Raw genomic sequence first — 22,771 nt, forward strand, 5'->3', positions numbered from 1 at the left:
TAACACGGTGATTTTAGGATAAAACAATTGTTATTAAGCTGTAAGACTATGAAAATATCGAAAACTATCAACATAATTGACGGGAATCTGCCTCATTATCCAAATCAGAGTGGTTGTAATACTTAAAACTAATGAAATTTTTAATACTTTCAATGAAATGGAGCCGAGGAAACAATTTCAACTGAGCCCCACCTAAAATAAGGGGGGCATAACTGGCTGGCCTATCACAATGTTCAAGATAGGACTTTAAATTCCTCCAAAGCATACCTGATCAATTAGACCAATTCATACATCAGGCTACGAGCAGCCACATCCAATAGCCTGATTGACCAGATCACCATCCACGAGGTCTGGTCAGAGGCCGGGATGTTGATCCTTTGAATTGCCACAAGGTAGGTAATGGTTATAAAAAAAATGGATTAAGTAATGTTCAAGCAAAAACATGCAAGACAAAACTTTATTACTAGACGTGAACCTCACACTAAAGAATCTGTTAAAACACATACCTCATTTGCTGACGTCGAAGTTCTTCTCTCTCCCTCTCTAGCTTTTCTCTTTCCAGCCTCTGATGTTCTCTTTCCAACCTCAGCAATTCATGCTTTTGTCTTTCTATTTTTTCACGTTCCATGCGCAACTTTTCCCTCTCCCTGTTGGAACAATATGTATAATTAAGACAATGGGTCACCCTGGTCAGCATCAATGATATTAAAGCATACCATATACAGTCTATCTGTTTAATGCACAACCTATCCACGCCATTTTATCCTAAATAACATGTTCCAAAACATCGGGGTAAATAAAATAATGCTGGAGTGTGTTGGTTCGATACTGGGAGATGAATGAATAGTAGACCTCACCAGATGTGAGTATACGACCTCTAGCCAAAACCTCTATTCAAGCTTTGTTGCTTTGAACCTTAGAACCTCTCCCATCCTTCCACTGGCTTCTAATTAATAAGCACTAAAGTAATATATTCCTCAGTTGCCAGATACATTAGGCATCCTTTAAATGTCACGAATCTCCAATCCTATCCTATAATGTGCCTTTTGGCCTTTTCCACTTGCTACCACTGATAATCTTTCCTGTATATTTACAGTTTGGAACAATGGAGTTTTTACAAGTTTGGGGGAACTAAGGATTCCATTACTCTAGTCCATAGGGTATCAAAACCTCCATTGCAACCAGCATTCTGCAGAATTGTCATGTTTGACCCTATAGTGCAGCATCTACTGCTCCTTTCGGTCTTATGCTCGCACATGGGATTACGAGAAAAAAATTAAAATATAACCAGCTTGATATGAAAAATGTTTAGAATTTAAAGTTTTCTAACGTGTTTGTTGGGTTATAACAAATTTGATGTCAAAATGTTTGCAAATGAATTCTCTAAAGAATATATGCAAGAACAACATTGTACTCAATAGATTATACACGACAGTGATGAATATATGAATGTTAAAGTAATAACTTGCCTCTGGAGTCTTTCTGCCTCTTCCCGCTGGCGTCTCTCAATGTTGCGTTGCCTTGCTTCATCCTCTCTTCTCCTTCGTTCCTCTTCTCGCATTACTCTTTCCCGTGCACGCAAGCGCTGGCGTTCTCGCTCCTCCATGATCTGTAATATCAAACGTGCTTATTCTAACAAATTGATCCATGAAATACAAAAAAGTTTATATCTCTGGATACTGATCATGGTGGAATTTGGAAAGCACTGACACAGGGGCCCTATTTATCAAGTACCTTGACTATCAAGATCAAACCAAAGTTCTGCAAATAAAACTAGTTATACATCATTCAGAACTGATTACTGCAAAAGCTTCTTTCAAAATTAACAGTAAAGCTCTTTCACATTGTTTAATGCCTAAAATCTCATTTATCTACCTGTCAAACTCTGTTTAAAACCCTCATATTAGCTCAAGCTGCTTCACATTATATACCCCCCTCCCCGTGACACGTAATTAATGTACTGTAGTCGTTTTGCACATTTTCCACAGTTAAAACATACTACCATCTACGAGTAAATTTGGACCAATTGTGTTAATTTATTTAGTAACTTTTGAACAGAATGTAAAACCCAACATCAAGATACAGGTATTAGGGTGAGGGGTCTATTGGTTTCTAGTTAATGGTTAAATATCCCCCAAAACAAAAAAAATTTTTTTTATAAGATGGTGTAATTCATTTTATTTCTAGCAATTCCAAATCGGTGCAAGAAGCTTTATTTTTAGCTTAATCAAAGCAACCTATTCTTTCACTTATTAAAAAGACATTGGATAAGGAAAACCTTAATTAGGCTTTGTTCCATTTTCCATGCTAGTTTCCACGACAAACCCAAGGTTTCATACTTTTGTACATTTCAGTAAAAGCTGTAAGTATGCAGTTCTACCGATTAGAAAAATATCCCAAACACACACAATATTCAAGAACACATACAAAGGCGATAGTTCAAGAAAGGAAAGGCTAGTGGCAACTTTCAAAATGAATGCAATAATACATTGATGACCAAACCACACATTAGAAAGTGAAGGGACGATGACGTTTCAGTCCGTCCTGGACCATTAAGTCGATTGTGAGAATAGTCCAGGATGAACTAGATGAGAATAGTCGTCGTCTCTTCATTTTCTAGTGTGTGGTTTGGTCAATATATTTCAGTCACGTTACTGTGACTCCTCGTCTGCAGTAATAAATTATATACAAGACCACAGCAAAATGTGTATACATTATATTGTTTCAGTCTTCTAAGGTTGGGCATCACATTAAGAATTGAATCAAGGATCATGCCTAGAACATTTAACAACTTTATGGTGCTTCACAACCTCGCTCCACTAATCACATTGTTGTAAACAATCCCTACACAGAGGAGTATTATTTTGAGGTAGGAAATAAAAATGAGGCAACTTTCTCACATGCCAAAAAATGAAAAAATATTTTAAATATGCAAATACAAAAAAATTATTTGCACAATCTGTTAATTTAGGAAAACCCACCACAATGCTCAAATGATCAAGACCATTTGATAATCCCTTGTCACTACAGACTAATACATTTCTACATACACAACCACAATAGATTAATGCAATTGGGTAGGCTCAAACCCAATAAACAAATTAAGATAGTCAAGCCTGACAATTAAGAATCCAAATTTGCCAAGAAAAAATTAACAGACTAATATGAACCCATTAGACATGTAATCAAGTTTCCTTAGGTTCCACTAACATACTGAAAACAAAACAGCTTTCAAATAAATCCAAAATGCCAAATTGCAAAAAGAGCATGCACCATGACCGCAAAGCAACATGACAATACACGAACTAACTGGAAGAGGTATTTAGTTGAGAAAAGCATCTCGTCCCCTGAACCAGTGACTACTAATAGCGAAATTCTTAAAAGTACGATGCATACTAATTGCCACCTTCACGCCTCTCAAATAAAGATCTACCCTGTCTTTATAAGCACCGATATGATTTATTAGAAGGCATACTCTGCATCAACTTTATAAGTTTCTTTCAATAATACTAACGTTTAAAATCCCCAGAATGAGATGGTCACTTAAAACGTTTCCACTTATTTCAAGAGGAAGATACACTAAAGTTCTTCCTCAGAAACCAACACAAAATTAAAGTTTTTTCTAAAAATGGTCACCAGCGTTTGTAAACTTATTTAATGGGAAGCTACCTTCAGCTATAGCTTTCAAGTACAAATGTAAGCAAAATTTTACAACCATTTTAGAGATAATTACAAAAAACAATCTCCCATAGATCATAATTTGTCCTTAAAACTGTCACTAGAGAAATACAAGGCTAAAAATTTATACAGTATATGACATTACTCTGGCATACATGTACAAATTTTAAAGCACTGTGAGAGTTTTAATTTCAAATAACCATAATCGGATTTTACCTGTTTTAAACTAAGTACCTCATTTCTTCCTCCACGCTGGTGTCCCTTAAAATTGTGTTGATCCTGCCGCCTATCAAATGGCCTGTTGTTTCTCGGTCCCCTACGCTCACGATCTTTACTACTTCTACTTGCATCCTTGGAATGTGACCGCCTATCATCTTTCTTTTCCCCATCTTTACCAGTCTTATCATCAAGACCTTCCTTCTTGTCCCCATTTACATCTTTTTTGTCACCATCCTTCTTGTCCCCTTCTTTCTTCTTCTCACTACTCGAGTCCTTCTTCGAGTCTGACGGTTTGCGGTTGGAAGACGAAGCTTTGTTTCTCGTTGGACCGCCAGGTTCTCCTTTAGCCTATGAAAAAGAAAATTTAATGGTGACAAGTTAATAAATCTAAAATCAGTAATTCTAGAGATTTTGTATCAGAGTTGCATAAAATGAATATATTGAATATAAAATGTTAAGTACTGTATGACTATTTTCAGCCCCCAACAAATTTGTCATTTCATTAACTAGCCTCCTATGCATCACTCACTAAAATGCAAATGCTAAAAAGAATTCCTTATGAAAGTACAAGGGTAGAAAGGGAGATTCTGGCTGAGCAGCTGCTTGTTTGAGGAAGTGGATTGTGTTTAACCACTGTACTGCGCAGAGGGTTCTAAGGCACTGCTTTTTTTTGTTTCATTTTTAATTGGGTTATATTTTAATGTTTTTTAATGTTTATCAGTTTTGAGGTGAAAATGGTTGAGTTTGGAAACATTAACTTTACCTGAAGATTTATAAAAACAAAAATATGTGCTTGACAATGGCATCATGAAGTTTTTGCCGAAACCAGGTGCACAGCGAGGTGGTTACGTGTGTACTCTATTTCTTCCTTTTTTTTTTTTGTGCTATAACATTTTATGATAAAAAAATTAATGCATGAATGTATTTTCTATTAAAAATTCTCTTAAGTGGAGGAACTATCAATTTGAGAGGCAACTGAAGAACACATTATAGTAACAGTCTTGGGTTCAGACATTTGTATATTGTACACAATATATGTGCACAAATTGTTTATCTGTATTGCAGATTTTTTTGTTTAATATTGAATCCCTGAAGTGCAGCACTGCCATCTTCATTGTCAGTTTAATGATGTTATATGAAGATATGTCAATGTTTGAATGCCTATGTTGCTCATATGGTTCAATGTCATCTATCTACAGGAGATTATGGGAGATTAACAAAGATTTTATGGGAGGCTGTAACAAAATTGACTTCAGCTTCTGGTCTCCCACTATGATCATAGTACTTGCCTACACCGGAGATCTTCAATGTATATATTTTGGTATTTTTATTTTTGCATAATTCTTTTTTAATTCACCTCAAAAAAAAAAAGTATTCAGTTTGGTATTGTCTACCATCATAATGACAAGTTTGCATGCCAGAAGACCCTGACCCAAGGCAAAATAATGGTACCCATCTGCCTACCTACTGTCTACCTGATACCTAACAGGTATCAATGTCACCTAGTGACATTCCCTTTTTGATTGTGGCCAACAAATTAGAATTATCTTTTGGCACCCTGTTCCCTTATTGTTGAAGTATATACAATAGAGGCAAACTATAACATACCTTTTCCACCTGGATCATTCGACCATGAAGTTCTGTATGGTTGAGCTGAGAAATGCATTTAGCAGCATCGTCACTACTCATCATGGTAACGAAGCCGTAACACTTTGCTCCGGGAGTCTTGGCATTAGTCACAATTTTTGCACTCATAACCTATAAAAGATGTTTAATTAGTAGTATGCAAACTGGAAATTTAATGTACAACAGAGGAACCTCAGTCAAAGAATGAGAATTTTTAAAGTGTACAAAAAAAATCTATTTTCAGTACAAAAAAATTTGGTTTTCGTACTGTGAAACCTTTGAGTACGTACATACAGTGGTGCCACAGACAACAAATGTTTCGGTTTATGAAGTCAATTTCATAAAAATTTGACTGTACAAATTTACCTCCGAGTACGAATTTCTTTTCAGTATCAACTCAAATTAACAACCTGTGAGGCTACATCCAAGTCATTAAATTCTGGGCCCTGCTATTATGTGGAGGGTTGAAAATGTCACTAGCTTTTTAGCCATAATTGGGAGCGAAACAGGATAGATGGCAGTTTTAGGGGGAGGGTGACAGTGGGTAAATGGAATTTTTTTTTTTTTTTGGGGGGGGGGGGGGGAATTGGATAAATGGATGATGGGGGACCTCCCAATAGTTTTGTACATGGAAAAGATGAATAGTATTCTGTATAAAATGGATTGTAGTTAATATTTTTGGGGGTGTGGAACGGATTAATTCAATTTTCCTCATTTCTTATTGGAAAATTCGTTTCAGTGTAAAAGCCATCTCTTGGAACGGATTAAAAATTCGTAGACTGTGGTTCCACTATATGAATATACATCTTCACAGCCAGACATTTAAGTCATGTTTATTAAAGTCCAGTATATCCAATCAAATAATATTTTATAATGTACTTCTCGTACAGTATCTTGGTATTTGGTTTAGAGGGTTAACCCTTTCTTTTCAGTCGAAATGTCTAAAAACCCTTTTATGTCTACTGAATAAAAAGGTGCAAAAAATGAATATTTGAACAAACAAATATTTGCATTATATACAAAAATCTGATTGCAAGAGGATGATTTAAGAATTCATCTCTAGGCATGCACATATCTTAATACTGAAAGGATGCAATAACTAATGCTGATAAGATCCTGTACCTATTTTCATTGACCTGTTTGTTATGTATTACTGTACAGTACTTTAAATTATCACTAATTAATATAATTTTATATTACCCAGTGGAAGACGATGCTGAGGGGAAACTGAAGATAAGAATTCAATCCTCCCTACTTGTCTCATGCTTTAGCATTGTGCATTTGGCTTCCTTACATTGTCTCAAATCATAAAAATCTTGCTATTTTCTTCTACATTTGGTAACTTATTTTTCTCAATGACCTATCAATGTCCTGACATTCTCACATTCCATAATGCATGAAGTCAGTCGTGTGTGTAATCTACCCACCTGTTTCCCTTCCTAGAAGGTCTATCAATCCAGTTTGATTGCTTCACAGCCACAATGTGGTTGAATACAATGAAGAACTGCCTACCTCCTAGTGCTGCCTCACTATCTGGGTGAAGACTAGTTCTGGGTAAAACGTTCCCTCATCTGTAATGACCTATTTAGCCCAATGGTACTTTGCAAGTGTTTTTCCCTACATTCAGATGCTCTGTTGTTCAACCCATGTCTTATCAAAGATGGTGTTTACATCTAGTCATATATAAATGACTAATTTCTTTCCTCCCATATTTTGCCAATACCTACAATATCCAATGTGTTGGCTACTTTATCTTGCCTATAATTCATTGCATCTATCAGCAGCACTCACCAGTGATGCTTCTCTTAAAACTAGTGGGTCAGTTTAAAGACCTGGAGAGGGCATACCTGGGAGAGGGTTCTGGGAGTTGTTCTACTCCAAGCCCAGCCTGAGGCAAAGCATGAGGCAATGTTAATTACATAGTTACCACATTGGCCTACATCTTCAGACCAGCGTATTCGTTTGACACATTTTTTGAAGATTAATAGCCCCAGTCAAAAATTTTCATTTAAATTACACTATAGAGTATTGCAGTCAAAAGGACAAACGTGAAGACCCCCAATAAGTTAAGACAATCATACAAAACTCACCTTGCCATACTTGGAGAAAACGGACTTCAGATCCTGAGCACGAGTTGATGACGCCAACCCACTGACCCACAAGTTTCTGCCACTGCCACTGCTTCCACTGCTCTTGTTCTTGTGGTCTGACAAAATTTTTGCATTAACTTCAAGAATATTTATACACCAGCATTAATTCAAATGTCAATACACAAGTGATACAGAAGAATTAAAAGTTTAAGTACTGAACCTCCAATATTAAGGTAACAAATTAAAACTGACTACACATTACCCATTATCAAAACAATGTATACATTTTACTAAGAATAAATTTCAAGCAATTTCCCTTCCAAAATTATTTTAAATCAAATATAAAAAAATTCAATAGTATATAGTGCATTAACAGTGATAGCACCATACATCTTATAAACAGGACACTGCTTCTAATGCTCAGCCATTTGCCTCGCATTCAGGCAAGGCACGGGGGACCTCAGACCTGCAACATTTATCTGCAGCCACACACCGATTCTCTCCTTTTTTGCAGAGAGCTCTTATGTACGACATCAATTAAAGCTTTTTCAAGTATCTTAACATTTTCAATTACACAGGGCAAGACCAATTGTTGCATTGTATCAGTTTAAAAGATTACCATCACTTCATATATTTACAAGCAGCCTGCAACTTTCTTCTAAATCCAGTTTTCAAGCTTTTGCATGCAGGGACCATCACTGCAGAGTCAGTTTACTTTATATGCAAACTTTAAAAATTTAAATAGCAAGTGTCATGACTAATGAAGTGGATACAAGAGTCACTCAAATTGCAAAGCAGTTCCATCTACTTCCATGGCATAAACTACACACAATTTAGTTGTGAAGTACTTACACTGTTTCCACAAGCAGCTGCCTGCTTCAGTATATTTATTCACACAGCTCTGCACATACCGCTTCCAGGTTAATTTACACAAGACTTTAGCTTTATTTACTTCTCTATTTTCTGTCAATGCATTCTCTTGGGATTTCTTGTTTCTGCATTTTAAGCCACATGGTGCATGGATTTTCATAAATTTTGCCAATGTTGCAAGGATATCACAGGAATGATCGACTCCATCATGCACACACATCTAGACCTGCGTTTGTCACATGGACACTAGGAATTATGTAGTACCTAGGGCAGCCACAACTCTCCTAGAGATACCTATACCTCCAGGGGATAAGACGAGGTGGTATGCAAGGAACTCTATAACATATCTCTGGAGATCTTCATATCAGAACCAGCATGAATCCAAAGTTGCAAGATGAAAGGCCAGAAGAAATACCAAATGGGATTCAAATCATGATGCAAGGCAAAAAAAATCCAGAGAAAATAGACATGACAACTGGACCTCACCTTGGCTGCTGAGGGAGACTGCAACGTACCATTGCAAGTACGTTGCCACACGATTCTACAATTTCTAAATAAAATCCTCGAGACAAGAATTCTCCCAGATGTCTAGAGAAAGGCAAATGAAATCCCAGTATTTAAAAAAGGAGATAGAAAGGAGGCACTAAACTACAGACCAGTGTCATGGACAAATCCTTGTAAAGTGCTGGAGAAAGTAATCAGGTCGAGAATGATGGAGCATCTTTAGACAATCAACTTATTACAAAAAAATTCATGGATTTAGAAATGGGAAAATCGTGTCCGAATCTCATTTGAGTTTTATAAGGTTACTAAAATAAGACGGGGAAAAGGATGGCTGGGTTGACTCTTTCTAGACTGTCAAAACGGATTTGACACTGTTCCCCCATGAAAGACAGTTGTACAAGATGGAGAGCCAGGCTGGGATAACTGGATAAAACACTGAAATGGCTAAGAGTATCTGAAGGATAAAGCAAAGAGTCAAGAATTGGTTTCAAGCTTGAGGAATGCATCAAGTAGGAGTCCCAAAAGGCTCCATCCCGGGACCACTGCTATTCCCAATTTATGTGAACGACCTACCTGAGAGAGAGCTCATGCATGTCAATGTTTGCAGATGGTGCAAAGCTGATGAGGAATGTGAAAAAAAGGACTGCAGAAAGTTACAGGACCTTGACATAATGTCACTTTATTTGGACCTCCTCTAAGAGCAGCTGGGATTTCTGGATAAGCTTTGCCTAGAAGGCAGGTCTTTCTAATTTCCATAAATGAAATCTGACAGTTCAAATGCATACAATATGCACATACGCTTTCATAAAGCAATTTGAGGTGTACAAAATCTAGCACACCACTATGAATGCATTTAATATTTATTTAGCATTTTTCTTAAGAAGCGAGCTGTAACCCAATTCCCTGCCCGACACCTATTCCCTTTAACAAGCCTCCCTCTATTTTTTGAGCCACATCCCTGGTTTTGTTCTTACTGCACAATCGTCCCATTACACTTAAATAAATGATTTGATACTAATGGCAGGAGCAATATGCATCCTGTGTAATAGGGAGCGAAGGGATGGCTCTAAGTGGTATCTTCATATTACTAAAATACCTACCATCCCTATCCAATCATATTTACTACATTCCTACCCAATTATGCTGTAATAAGCATCAGATGCTCTGCAAAGTAAAACATTGTACTAAAAAAAAGCACAACTATCCACCCTTCATGCTTAATCAAAGATCCTCCTCTTAATCCTACGACGTTACACTGAATATCTTCGTCAGCACTGGGAAAGGAGTGTGAACTTTCCCCAAGTTACACAATAAGAAAATTCTATTTTGCATTTAAATTACCATATAAGTTGAATTCAATCTATAATCTTTAAAACAGAATTTGCTATAATTAACAAGGTAGCAACCTGCCTTTAAAAAAATTATTATTAGTAATTAATGTTAAATGTTTAATTTTTGTATACTGTGTTTTCTGCAATCCTATTGGACTTTTTTATACTTTATAATAGTCCATGGTGAAACAAATATATAAATTTCCTTCAGCATAGTATCAAGATTCAACATTACATTTTGGCATTTTTATTTGCATATATCCATGAGAATAAAGTGGGAAAGAAATATAATGAAGACAATGATCAAAACAAGACATGCTATGCATGGCTTACCTTTGTCATCCTTGGGCTTGTCATCTTTCCCCTTTTCTTCCCCGGAGCTGCAGAAAACACAGGAAAAATACAAAATGAGAATATATTTGACAAAATAATTGCTGCTTGTTGCAATCAAAATGAAAGCTTTAAATTTAAATTTAGTGAAAAAACTTCATAATCTTCAACTTACTACCATGATATTCTCCAATATAATGCAAAGATCTTACTTCCATGGCTATCTCCAATATAAAAGCAAAGATCTAAGTATTCTAGAAACTTTATTTATATATAAAAAAAAAGTCAAATGCTATGTCAAGAGGCTAGTTTATTTCCAACATATCCTCCAAGCCACTGCATAATCACATGCACATTTTGCAGACTACCTGCAATTTGACAGATCCACCCACTGTCCAGATCTTACAATTCACTTTTTGCAAAAGTGATAAATGCCCTCTTCAAAATTTGGCTTTCTGCACATCATGTTAATTTGTTTTTACGGAAAACGCTCCAAAACTTTTCAGATTAATTTACCACGACTAGAACAATACTGACCCAAAAAAAAATTATACCAGCTTGGGTGGCATCAACTATGATTTAACCTCTTCCCCCCTCTGGTCCAGTGAAGAATACAAGCACCTTCCAACAAAAACTTATTGTCAAAACTACCCATCCCTCCATACACTACAAACAGGTCCTAAATTTCTGGCTTTTGTACAAAAGGTTTATCCCATGTACAATCCCATTAAGTACTCAATTCCACGCATTAAATAGCTATGCAATTGAACTGGTGTCCAAATTTTAACTAACTCCTTAACAAAAACGTAGAGAAAGGAGGAAAATGCAACTCAATTAAAAACTTCACAAGGGAAAAATAAGCCATACTGGCTTATATCAACTGCTTCCCAAATCCATAGGTCTTGGGATGTTGGCAAGCCCATGTGACAAGAACAGACTAGTGTGTTTAACAACTGGTCTAGCAGATGTGTACAGCAAAGGGAGATTCATGCCCCATGTTTCAGTAGCAGCTTAGGACTGACTGCTGATGATGATACAAACCCAGTATGAGGAACCAACCTCTTGGGCTTATCGCATTCTTTCTTATCCTGTGAATCGTTGTCGGAGATGTCCTTCTTCCCCGTGGTGGAGTCTGCGCTGGCGTGGGTTGTGGATCTGCCCTCCTTGGTGTGTGATCGCTCTGTGGGTCGAGTCAGTCATCAGGACGGGCCGTGGCTCCCCTCTGGCAGATGGTGGTATCCAGCGCCAGAAGTGAGTCACGCTGTGAAGCTGGTTCATGTCAAATCAGGTAGGAATGGACGCACCCCCACATCGCCGCCGCTGCTGCCGCCGCCCCTCGACTGCCGCGTTGTCATCCATATGGGAGGGTGGGGGGACCACAGGGGAAATGGGAACCTCACCCTGCTCTCAGTTCAGCTGCACACACTGCTGCTGTACCTAATATTGATGGACTGCTCTGCTGGTTGTTCATTCACATTTTGTATTACATACAGACAAGACTGCATGCTGAAAAATTACTACTGAGAAGCTACAAGATGTCTTGTAAGGCGAGTGAGTGCAACTCGCAGGCAATCAAGCTGGTGCTTCTGTCAGTGCTCCCACCACATCTGCTCCTGCTGTCGCTGAAGTACCTGGTGCATCTTCAGAGCCTGGGTCCCCCACACCCCCTCTCCTTCTCATTCTGGCTAAAATATACTCAGAGTATCCTAGAGAAAAACGCTATTGGAATATGATGTTCATTCCTTATGTAGACGGAGATTTCTTTGCAAAAAAAAAGATAAAAAAACTAGTAAGATGTGCAATGGATGCCTACTCAAGGCACTAATTAGTAAACTTCCTAACTATGGGCAACAAACTTTAGACTCACACAAATTTATAACCTATCATCATCTTCTATCTTCTCAAAGAGAAAAAACCAGTAATCACTGAAATGCACAACAATCTTGAAACGTGCTTAGGTCCATGATATTCATGTATTAAGGATAGAGTTCAGCCACTTTTATCATAACACTTGCAGTTCTTGCATACGAAGGGGATTCCAAATTTCTTCACAGATGTCGAGCTCTCGTAATCATTGTTCTTGAGACCTTGCACATACCTGATGGATCCAACTTCATCTGCTGTCAGCACAACCATCAAACCGTCGTCTGCATTGCAGGCCTCTAAATTTCCGATGAGTCAGCAAGACAGTGTGAGCCTTCAGTTTGTGCCCAGTATAAATTGATCCTAATATATTAAAACAAAACAATTCAAAAATATGCAGTACACCCAATATGGGGCTTACCTTTACCATCTGCATTTGATGAATCATCCTAAAATAAAAGAAACCACCTTTAAAGAAAACTGTAAATGCACATGTGATAAATACACCAATCTTTCACTAAAATTTAAGACAAAAGTTATAAAGATGAAATTTTATGAAAGAGGAGGAATTAAGTATGCAATTAAAAACATATGTGCAAAATTCTAGTTTACAAGGGAAAAGATGGTGGATTATATATAACAATACAAGCATCAAATTTATTTTTCCTGGTATGAATTAAGAGCTTGCAGCAACTATGTCTGCATCTTTGCAATTGTGATGGCGGCAATTTTTAAATGAACAAATAGAAATGACAATATGAATAATGCAATGTTAAAATATCTCTCAAATAATTTAGCACAGCTTAAAACTACAAAGTGCAATTGGAAGCATTTTGAATGCTGAGGAAAAAAGTGCACAATTTCATGAAAATGGTGAAAGTGGTAATACTGTTATGAAAGTTAGTAACTAGGCTCAATTATTAGTTTTGACACTTTAAAGGCATCCACATTTTGTCACTGATCGTACAATGATACTTCGCATCACAACCAGCATATATTTAGGTCAAGTTTTAAAACTCTCATTGGTACAATAGGCTCACATCCACTTCCTCAGACCTCTAGCAAACAGATACCATCTTAGAAAAGATAATGGGCACATCCTGAATATTGGTGTAGAATATCATGCAACAGGATCTCTTGTTCATTTGGAAAATTAACATTTGGAAAACTGTTAGTGTTAACGTGTGTATAGCGATACTAGGCAGCATTTTGGCTCGTCAGGTGGTGTGGAGCTAGATTTAGCTTTGACAATGGTAACAAGATTATCATACCCACCACTACTTAGTGGTTCATAACTATGCATTAACGGTTTATATATATAATGTGGTAATAATACAATGTGGTAATAGCAAAAATATTAAGTTTTATTGTTATACGAGTATAACATGATGTGGATAGAAGCGACATGAATCCATTTGTGCATAGCTATGTTCCCAATGTTGTGATAACTTCCATTCACAGCTCAATCGACGATTGCAATAAAAATTTATACTTAGAATAATGAGACTAAAATGTGCATGTTAACTCCATCCCCCCCCCATTTCCCTCACTCCCCCTAAAGTTTTTCTTGTACGCATAGGGAATAAATGTTTCCTATACGCTTACGTAAAACTATATTCGCTGCAACTCCTGCCCGATGGCTGGCTCGGGATGACCACCCATTCCGATTACCCTGAGCGCATACGACTTTTGACCACCAGATTTTTCAGGATTCCCCCACACGCAAAATCATACATTTTTTTGTATTTTTTCCCCAGGATCGGGGAATGCATTAACAATATAAGGAAAAAATGTTTAGAATTTTTATATTTTATGCACACCTGGGTGTGATCCAAGGGGTTAGAGCTATAATATAGGTAGAAAAAAGCAAGAACATGAGAAAAGGAGCTTTAAAGAAGTTCAGGGAATTGAATGCTTAAAAGAATAAACTACACTTTAAAATTTTATTCGTGAATGTTTACCTGGTCCAAGCGTTCCGAGTCATTGAAAGTCATTTCATCTTCCAGCATTTTATCTTCATCTTCCAACATTAGATTGATAGAGTCATCCTCTATCTGACGAACATCATCTTCATCACCATGTCCAACTACTTCACTCTTCTGACCTAAAAATTCAATAAATCTAATTTACATCATTCAAAAACTTAAACTTTTATAATACTATTGTATCTTAAACAGTTTATCTGTACAATTCTTTACATTACCCTAATTGTATCTCCAAAAATATAAATTACTGCTATTTGAAAAAATATTGAACAGAATAATTGACAACTAAAGCAAAAGCTAGTGTAACCTACTTTAGCAGTCCTCAAGAGACACCCACTTCAATATACCAGTATGTGGGGCCAGGAAAACCTTTTAGACAAATTTTCTATCTGCTAAAAATGCATACACATATATTGCATATAAATGCATATGTAGTGTAATAACAGCAAAAACACTTGCTTAAAGAATTAATATACGTCACTAATATACACCATATTTTTTAAATATACTGTATCAATATTCCACATATAATTACAGTATATAAATTTCTCAAATTATATACAGCTACTCCCCCCCCCCCCCAAAAAAAAAAAATATTCAAGGACACTTTAATGTAAAACATTTGCAGCAACCTTTCCTCCCCCCCTCCCCTGACAGGGGCCAGGGCAAGCCCCACAGGGCAACTACTCTCAACGCCTGCAAATTGTAAAACTTCGTTACACCACAGATCAAGTTTTAACCTTTTTCTTTTTAAAGCTACCCGTGATCAGGGAATGGCATTTTAGCAATATTAGTAAGAAAAAATCTTTAAATAAATTTTTTTACTTGCCACATTAAATTGAAAATTTTTATTTTCTGGTTTTTTCAAGGTACGTTGGTGATCATTTAGACAAACTTGGAACATTTGCTTAATAGATTACGAACAATTTTTTTTTAAAGCATTTGAGCAAGTTGAAAAAATGAGTTCTCGGCCCCCTTTAAGTTCTTAACTGTACTGTGTAGCAGTTCAATGCTTTTGTTACCCGATCACTCATATTTCGTCATAAAACAAATATAAGCAGAGTGCAGGATGACATTGCATCAATAATTTAAAACTAGAAATTTTATTATTGTCCAATTACTATGGAGGGGGGCCTCGTAGCCTGGGAGGGGGGCCTCGTAGCCTGGTGGATAGCGCGCAGGACTCGTAATTCTGTGGCGCGGGTTCGATTCCCGCACGAGGCAGAAACAAATGGGCAAAGTTTCTTTCACCCTGAATGCCCCTGTTACCTAGCAGTAAATAGGTACCTGGGAGTTAGTCAGCTGTCACGGGCTGCTTCCTGGGGGTGGAGGCCTGGTCGAGGACCGGGCCGCGGGGACACTTAACCCCGAAATCATCTCAAGATAACCTCAAGATGGGACTTTTAATTACAATATCAAGAACATTAAGTTGGGATACTAATAAAAGGCTGGAAATAATATCTCGTCTTAACTTCCTCCTCAGCATCTCTCCAAGGCTCTACTTATAAGTATTTTCCTCACCTTTGGCTTCCACTGTAGATTTCTTTTCTTCCTCCTTGCTCTCCTGCTGCTCCTCTTGTTCTTGTTCTTCCTCTTGCTCCTCCTCCTCCTCCTCTTCTTCCTCCTCCTCTTCCTCCTCCTCACCCTTGCCTTCTTCCTTCGTATCAGCTACTTCCTGAGATTCCTCTTGATCTTGGGTCTCTTCCTGATCATCCTCCTCCTCCTCCTCCTCTTCTTCCTCATCCTTTGCATTTCCAGAATCCCCATTGATGTGATTTGTCATATCCTCCTCATCTCCAGACTCTGTAATGCCAAAAGTGAATTAATATTTGTAAACTTAACATTTTGATTGAGCAAGATATCCCCCCCCCAGGTTGGCATTTTTTAATATGAATAGGGTGAAAATGCATATTGGCTAGGAAATTGGATTAAAATCAAGTCAGCATATGATTTGATTATTATTATGGGGATAGTGCTTGTGGTGATTCTGGTGATGTTTGTCAAATATCTGTAGTTGATTATTTATGGATTCTGTAGTAAACAGGCAAGTGCAAGGAACAAAGATGCATATCATTGGCACTTAATTGACCCTTTGGTATATACTGCACAAACTGCAAACTACAGGGTATATTAAAAAAATAATGTATCTGCTAGGGACACCTAATTACTTACTGCGATTCGGCTTTGCTGGAGTATTCGGAAAAGTGTTCTCAAATTCATGCTCTTCAGGGTTTAGTCCATCATCTTCTAGGGCCTACAATATGAATTTAAATTCATTTAATTTAATGTTGAATCATTATTAAGAGGCAAAATTACAAGATATATGAACAAAGTATAATTGAAGTCAACTTGATTACTACATTTTAAGTAATCTCAAAATTAAATCAAATTTACTCCAGACAATAGCCAGGTTTCAAAATGTATGCAATTCATAAAATTTGTAATTTTGCAAATTAAGGAGGGCATGTCAAAACTGAAAATTTGACATTTAAAATTAAACCACCAGCAACTAATGAATTTAGTGATGCAATTTGTTATATTATCACATTCATCCACAATTATCTCTAATCTTATTTGCCTTGTTAGCAGTTTAACCCTTAAACTGTGCAGCACAACCACGGTTTTTTTGGGCCTATCATAAAATTTTAAACTCCCATGGAGGCTCACATTTGCTTCCTCAGGCCTCTAGTATCCATCCTCCATTTTTGACAAAAATCCAGAGACCCCTCACTTTCCTTCCAAGGCATTAGTAGGAAGGAGGACCATAATTGCAGCCACGGTGCAGTCCCCCATAGCAAAGTGGTAAAAATACTCCCTGGCACTTTAAGAGAGCTTTGGCCTGTGTTTATATCCTTGCCGGGGAGGATTTACTGGGCGCCAATCCTTAACTGTAGCCTCTGTTTACCCAACAGTAAAATGGGTACCTTGTTGTCAAAAGATTTAGCAATTTGAACTTGCCAATCCAAATTGCCTGTTCTTGCTTTGTAGGCTTCTCAGGCATAGTACTATGTAAAATTGGTCACCAAGTACCAACAATCATTTTTTAGCTCCTCTTGCTACTCTCAGGAATACAAGGCCCTGATTTGTCATCTAGTTCTTCCTTGGTCCGTGTTTTGCTCATGGACTGTAGGCATTGATGATTATCAACTTATCCTCATTATAGATTCCCAGTGCCATAATGAGATGTCAAGTGTTCTCATACCTTCAAATCTCTTTACCACGATGGAAATTCTTCAACTTTTTAAATTTGTCACACTTGCACTAAGTAGCCAATTCAAAATGTCATATTTTAAATTTTATCTTCATGTTTTATCTGCTAGTGGAACAATACCTGGCATCTTAAAACTTTTATATATATACCTGTACAGTATATAAAGAATCTGTACACCAGTCATTTGATAGCTGAGGCGGGACCAAAGAGCCAAAGCTCAACTCCTGCAAACAACTAAGAGCATAGTGCATAATATATAAATTATGCTGACAATCGAGTTGAATAATCTTTCCAGGAAGAAGTAAGGTTGACAGTCGACACCAATAGCAAGCGAGTCATACCCTCTCCAACTACTCCCAGTAAGACCACCACTGCATACCAATACTGTACACAAACTGACTATAGTCAAGCCAAAATAATGCTACTGACCTGCTACAGAACACAGGCTACACATGCTTACTAAATGTCAAAAGATCCATGTCATGGTGACTTTCAAACATTCCTAGCCTAGTTTAAAGCCACCTATCCTGGGGCTCGAGACAGGGGAGGCTGGTCACCAACATTTAACTTCTGTAAACTAATCTACCGTATATTTACCTTAACCTTGCCCCCGGGGAGGGCCTGGGATACTACCCCTCCTGCACGTGGCTGGTGACCTCACTTGGGCACCTGGTTACCATCACACAGCAGCCTGACCAGGCCTGCACGCGGGTGGGGAGGGGGGCGGCTTTAGGCCTAGGGACACGGCCTACACCGGCTTGCGACCTCACACACCACCTCCACGGACTTAGGTGTCCACCTCTCTAACACGGCGCCGGCGTGAAACCATGCCCCCGTGACTGTCCTGTCCAGCAAGAGGCGTAGTATCCACGCCGCCCCCACCACCTCCCCCTCCAGCCTTGCTCCACCATCTTGGTCCGCCCTGCCCCCTCTTCTCCCGCCCTCGAGCGCCGCTTCACCCTTCAAAGCACACTACACCCCTCCCTAAATAAGTAACAATGCGGTCCTCAGCGATTGCGCCACAGGAGAATGGCGGCCACCATCTTGCAGGCCCCGGACACCCACCCACCCCTCTCAAACACCACCAAAACATCCTCCACTCCTACCTTCCTCAGCCGATCTATAAGCACTGCCTTGATCCCTGTTTTGTCGAGTCCTCTCTTCTCTAGCTCAGCTTTCAGATCCACCACCCGGAGATCGTCAATCTTCTTGGCCTTGGACTCAGTAGACATGGTTGCTGAGGAAGGTGCGGGACGCCACTCTCCGCCTCGCGCTCCCTGAACACTGGGACGCCACCGCGCATGCGCACCCACCAGCACTCCCCTTATTATACACATTCTATGCCTTATTACCCGAAACTTTGCAGAATAGTAACCTCTTTTGTAATAATGCCGCTTTATAAGGCTATAGATAAGTTTGTGTATAGTAAGAGCAAAAATAAGCTATTCATCTGGTTTTGTAAAGTCTTTGGAATAGTCTTCTTGGATGTAAAAATATATATCATTGGAATCTTTTCTCATCCAGTACTGGTTGTGTTTTAAATTTTAACATTAATAACTATAATTAGTGAAATTATTCTATGCTATAAGTTTCCCGCGAATATATGTAACCTACAATGACTATGATCCTGTTGTAATTAACGTTGGCTATCATTTTAATTCCGATTACAGAATTCAAGCTTTGTAATGAATGCCGTACTTGTCATTCAGTCAAGTTAATCATCGTTGTGTCTGGCCAGCAACTGGATGGTCCACACCGCAGGCTACCGCGTCCTTAGTGGGAACGCGATAGACTTCCTATTTCTAGCAGTGACATCCCTCTATGACATCATTCAAGATGACAATTCACATTTGGCATACAAAACAGTTTAAAACTGTTAAGGGTTTACAATCGATTATTATTTGCGCATTAAACATATTATAATAAAAGCACTCCGAGCACCTCATGTGGTCGAGTGCTCAACACCTCACAATGTACTGTGAAGTGTCATCGTGACACCTCACAGTACACAATATAATGTACTGTGAGATGTAACAATGTAGCTCTCTAACCCTGTCTATGTAGTGCAGACGAGAATGTATCTCAATTTACCTAAGGGACTCTAGTGGTAGTATCAATGTTGGTTAGCACTCTAGTATCAATGTTGTTAGCACTCTAGTATCAATGTTGTTAGCACTCTAGTATCAATGCTTGTTAGCATTCTAGTAGCAATGCTGGTAAACATTCTAGTATCAATGTTGTTTAGCACTCTAGTATCAATGCTAGTTAGCACTCTAGTATCAATGCTGGTAAGCATTCTAGTATCAATTTTGGTTAGCACTCTAGTATCATTGCTAGTTAGCACTCTAGTATCATTGCTAGTTAGCACTCTGGTATCAATGTTGGTTAGCATTCTAGTATCAATGTTGTTTAGCACTCTAGTATCAATGCTGGTTAGCATTCTAGTATCAATGTTGGTTAGCATTCTAGTATCATTGCTAGTTAGCACTCTAGTATCAATGCTGGTAAGCATTCTAGTATCAATGTTGGTTAGCACTCTAGTACCAATGTTGGTTAGCACTCTAGTACCAATGTTGGTTAGCATTCTAGTATCAATGTTGTTTAGCACTCTAGTATCAATGCTGGTTAGCATTCTAGTATCAATGTTGATTAGCATTCTAGTATCATTGCTAGTTAGCACTCTAGTATCAACGCTGGTTAGCATTCTAGTATCAATGTTGGTTAGCACTCTAGTACCAATGTTGGTTAGCATTCTAGTATCAATGTTGTTTAGCATTCTAGTATCAATGCTGGTTAGCACTCTAGTATCAATGTTGGTTAGCACTCTAGTACCAATGTTGGTTAGCACTCTAGTACCAATGTTGGTTAGCACTCTAGTACCAATGTTGGTTAGCACTCTAGTGCCAATGTTGGTTAGCACTCTAGTACCAATGTTGGTTAGCACTCAAGTACCAATGCTGGTTAACACTCAAGTATCAATGCTGGTTAGCACTCTAGTATCAATGCTAGTTACCACTCTAGTACCAATGCTGGTTAGCACTCTAATATCAATACTGGTTAGCACTCTAGTATCATTGATTGAGAACAGGAGATGTTTGTTCCCCCACAGGGTTATAAACCCATGGAACTGCCTACCCGCCGAAACCGTAAATGCCAAAATTCTGTTAAATTTTAAAATCCGACTGGGAAAAGATCAAGACAAATGGGGGGGGGGGAAAGGCCCTATTCGAAAAGCCGCTGGCTTCCTGTCCTCGTCGAGGCCACTAGTGTTATTGGCCCTCAGGTAAATTCAGGTACAAAAATAAAACCAGATGCAAGGAGAGATGTTATGTTAGTCCATATGTGGTCCAAGATACTTAGTGATATAAGGTAACATTCTAGGAAAATAGAATAAGGTCTTTGCTCTCATATAAGTCTTAAAGACACCATGTCAAATGTGATACAGGGCTCATGCTGTTAAAGATGTAGTTGACTTGGGGGCTAATTTGTTGACAAAGGTTAATGTTGAAGTCACCTTATAAAATGACGTTAGTTTTTTTTTAATTTGTTGCTTATAATTAAATTCCTTAAATTGCTTGAGAATGCAGTTATACTGGTATTGGGAAATCTATGAACAGTTCTAATAGTTATAGGGGGATTTAATTAAGAAAGCCAAATACTGTCTGGGGCTTGAGTTTGTTATTGTTATAATTTCTGATTTGTGATGCGTAATTTGTGGTCGAAGATAATTTTGGGTAGTAGAACCCCAGGCACAGATACCATAGGTGAGATAAAGTTAGTTAAGCGAGTAATAAAGCATTACCAGAGCAGGGTGAGGTATATAGAATTTGATTTGAGAAAGAATGCCAACTGTTTTAGATTGTTTTGTTGCTATATTAAGTATATGACACTGGCAATTCAACTTATCAATGAGAACACCAAGGAATTTTCATCTACTCTTACTTATTTGGATATTGGTAATTTTTAGATTAGTTAACTTGATCAATGGATATAGTACCAAGCAAAATCTAGGTTTTATCAGTGTTAAATGCGAGTTTGTTAGCAGTTAACCAAAGATGAATTTTTTTAGTTCAGTATTCACTGTGTCATTCAGAATAAGAGGGTTTGGACTGGAGAAAATGAAGGTTGTGTCATCGGCAAATAGAATTGGTTTCAGGTGTTGAGTGCTATTTGGGCGGTCATTAATGTAAATGAGAATGAGGAAAGGTACGTGTAACACCCATGACCTCCCCCCTAGACCACCCATGACCACCCCCCCCCCTAGAGCTCACACCCAGGGAACCCTTCTCCAAGAGGTCAGCCCAGATGACATGTCGATCGTCTTGCAAAGTTGATTAAAAATTCATGGACTAGTCTTAGCCAGCTAGTTTCAAGTAGGTGATATTTCTTGATCATCTTATCAAACATTGTAATGTAATTCGACCCCCAGATCCTTATGTGTAAAATCTACCCCTTGATGTTATTGGGAGTGTTGACTGTGTAAACATTCTGGTGAGGAAAATATTCCTTCCCTCTTGCACCCCCCGTAATTAATAATTCCCATCCTTGAAGAGGTGTATGGTGGCTGTCAAACATCTTCATTGAAAATTCTCGAGTGTTTGTGCACGTGTGGGCAGCCTCAATGTAGGTTAGCAACAGCAAATCTCCCCCCCCCCCTTCTCTAAGCTGATAGAGGGGTGTGACAGTTTTGGGGGCGTGTGTGTGTATATATATGCCCTGTAGGGAAGTTAGAGAGAGAGAGAGTACTGGATACCAGGGTCGAGAGCAGGTCTGTGAAGAACATCACACAGCCAGGGAGAGACAGAGTGAATCCACCAGGGCGAGAGGCAGTGGCCTTAGGTAATGTGTGATCTCTGATGGTATTGTTCCATGTCTAAATTACTTAACATTTGCCCATGGTGTCTTTAAGACCTACATGAGAGCAAAGACCTCATTCTATTTTCCTAGGATGTTATCTTATATCACTAAGTATGTTAAATCTTGTCCCAATTGTCAAAGAATGAAAGGTATCCCTAAGGAACAGGCCCCACTACAAGAGTTTCCTGAAAATTTTGAGCCTTTAGA

At 38.2% G+C, this 22,771-nt stretch overlaps 2 protein-coding genes across 14 annotated transcripts in view; one reads left to right on the top strand and one right to left on the bottom strand.

Annotated features, from left to right (window-relative positions):
* LOC123757527 (SAFB-like transcription modulator) overlaps window positions 1-19,002 on the bottom strand; it is a 30,516-nt gene extending 11,514 nt beyond the window's left edge. For 3 of the 13 annotated variants that reach the window (XM_069327116.1, XM_069327112.1, XM_069327111.1), the window contains exons 1-12: window positions 18,814-19,002; window positions 16,669-16,750; window positions 16,018-16,299; window positions 14,473-14,615; window positions 12,933-12,960; window positions 11,708-11,828; window positions 10,652-10,698; window positions 7,614-7,729; window positions 5,506-5,655; window positions 3,913-4,245; window positions 1,470-1,609; window positions 507-647 (exon numbers count right to left, since the gene is read on the bottom strand). In XM_069327116.1, coding sequence (XP_069183217.1) covers window positions 507-647; window positions 1,470-1,609; window positions 3,913-4,245; window positions 5,506-5,655; window positions 7,614-7,729; window positions 10,652-10,698; window positions 11,708-11,828; window positions 12,933-12,960; window positions 14,473-14,615; window positions 16,018-16,299; window positions 16,669-16,750; window positions 18,814-18,939 — 1,709 coding nt within the window. In that variant the 5' untranslated portion in view covers window positions 18,940-19,002. Of the gene's footprint in view, window positions 1-506; window positions 648-1,465; window positions 1,610-3,894; window positions 4,246-5,505; window positions 5,656-7,613; window positions 7,730-10,651; window positions 10,699-11,707; window positions 11,829-12,932; window positions 12,961-14,472; window positions 14,616-16,017; window positions 16,300-16,668; window positions 16,751-18,813 lie in introns of all 13 variants that reach the window. The other 10 variants (XM_069327110.1, XM_069327115.1, XM_045741245.2 and 7 more) reach the window with 5 other exon arrangements.
* A 3,448-nt stretch (window positions 19,003-22,450) lies between these two features.
* LOC123757529 (ethanolaminephosphotransferase 1) overlaps window positions 22,451-22,771 on the top strand; it is a 28,729-nt gene continuing 28,408 nt past the window's right edge. Inside the window, exon 1 of the mRNA XM_045741251.2 lies at window positions 22,451-22,546. The gene's annotated coding sequence lies outside the window, so the exon portion shown is untranslated. The remainder of the gene's footprint in view (window positions 22,547-22,771) is intronic.

The sequence above is a fragment of the Procambarus clarkii genome, chromosome 19 (assembly GCF_040958095.1).
Source record: "Procambarus clarkii isolate CNS0578487 chromosome 19, FALCON_Pclarkii_2.0, whole genome shotgun sequence".
NCBI lineage: Eukaryota > Metazoa > Arthropoda > Malacostraca > Decapoda > Cambaridae > Procambarus > Procambarus clarkii.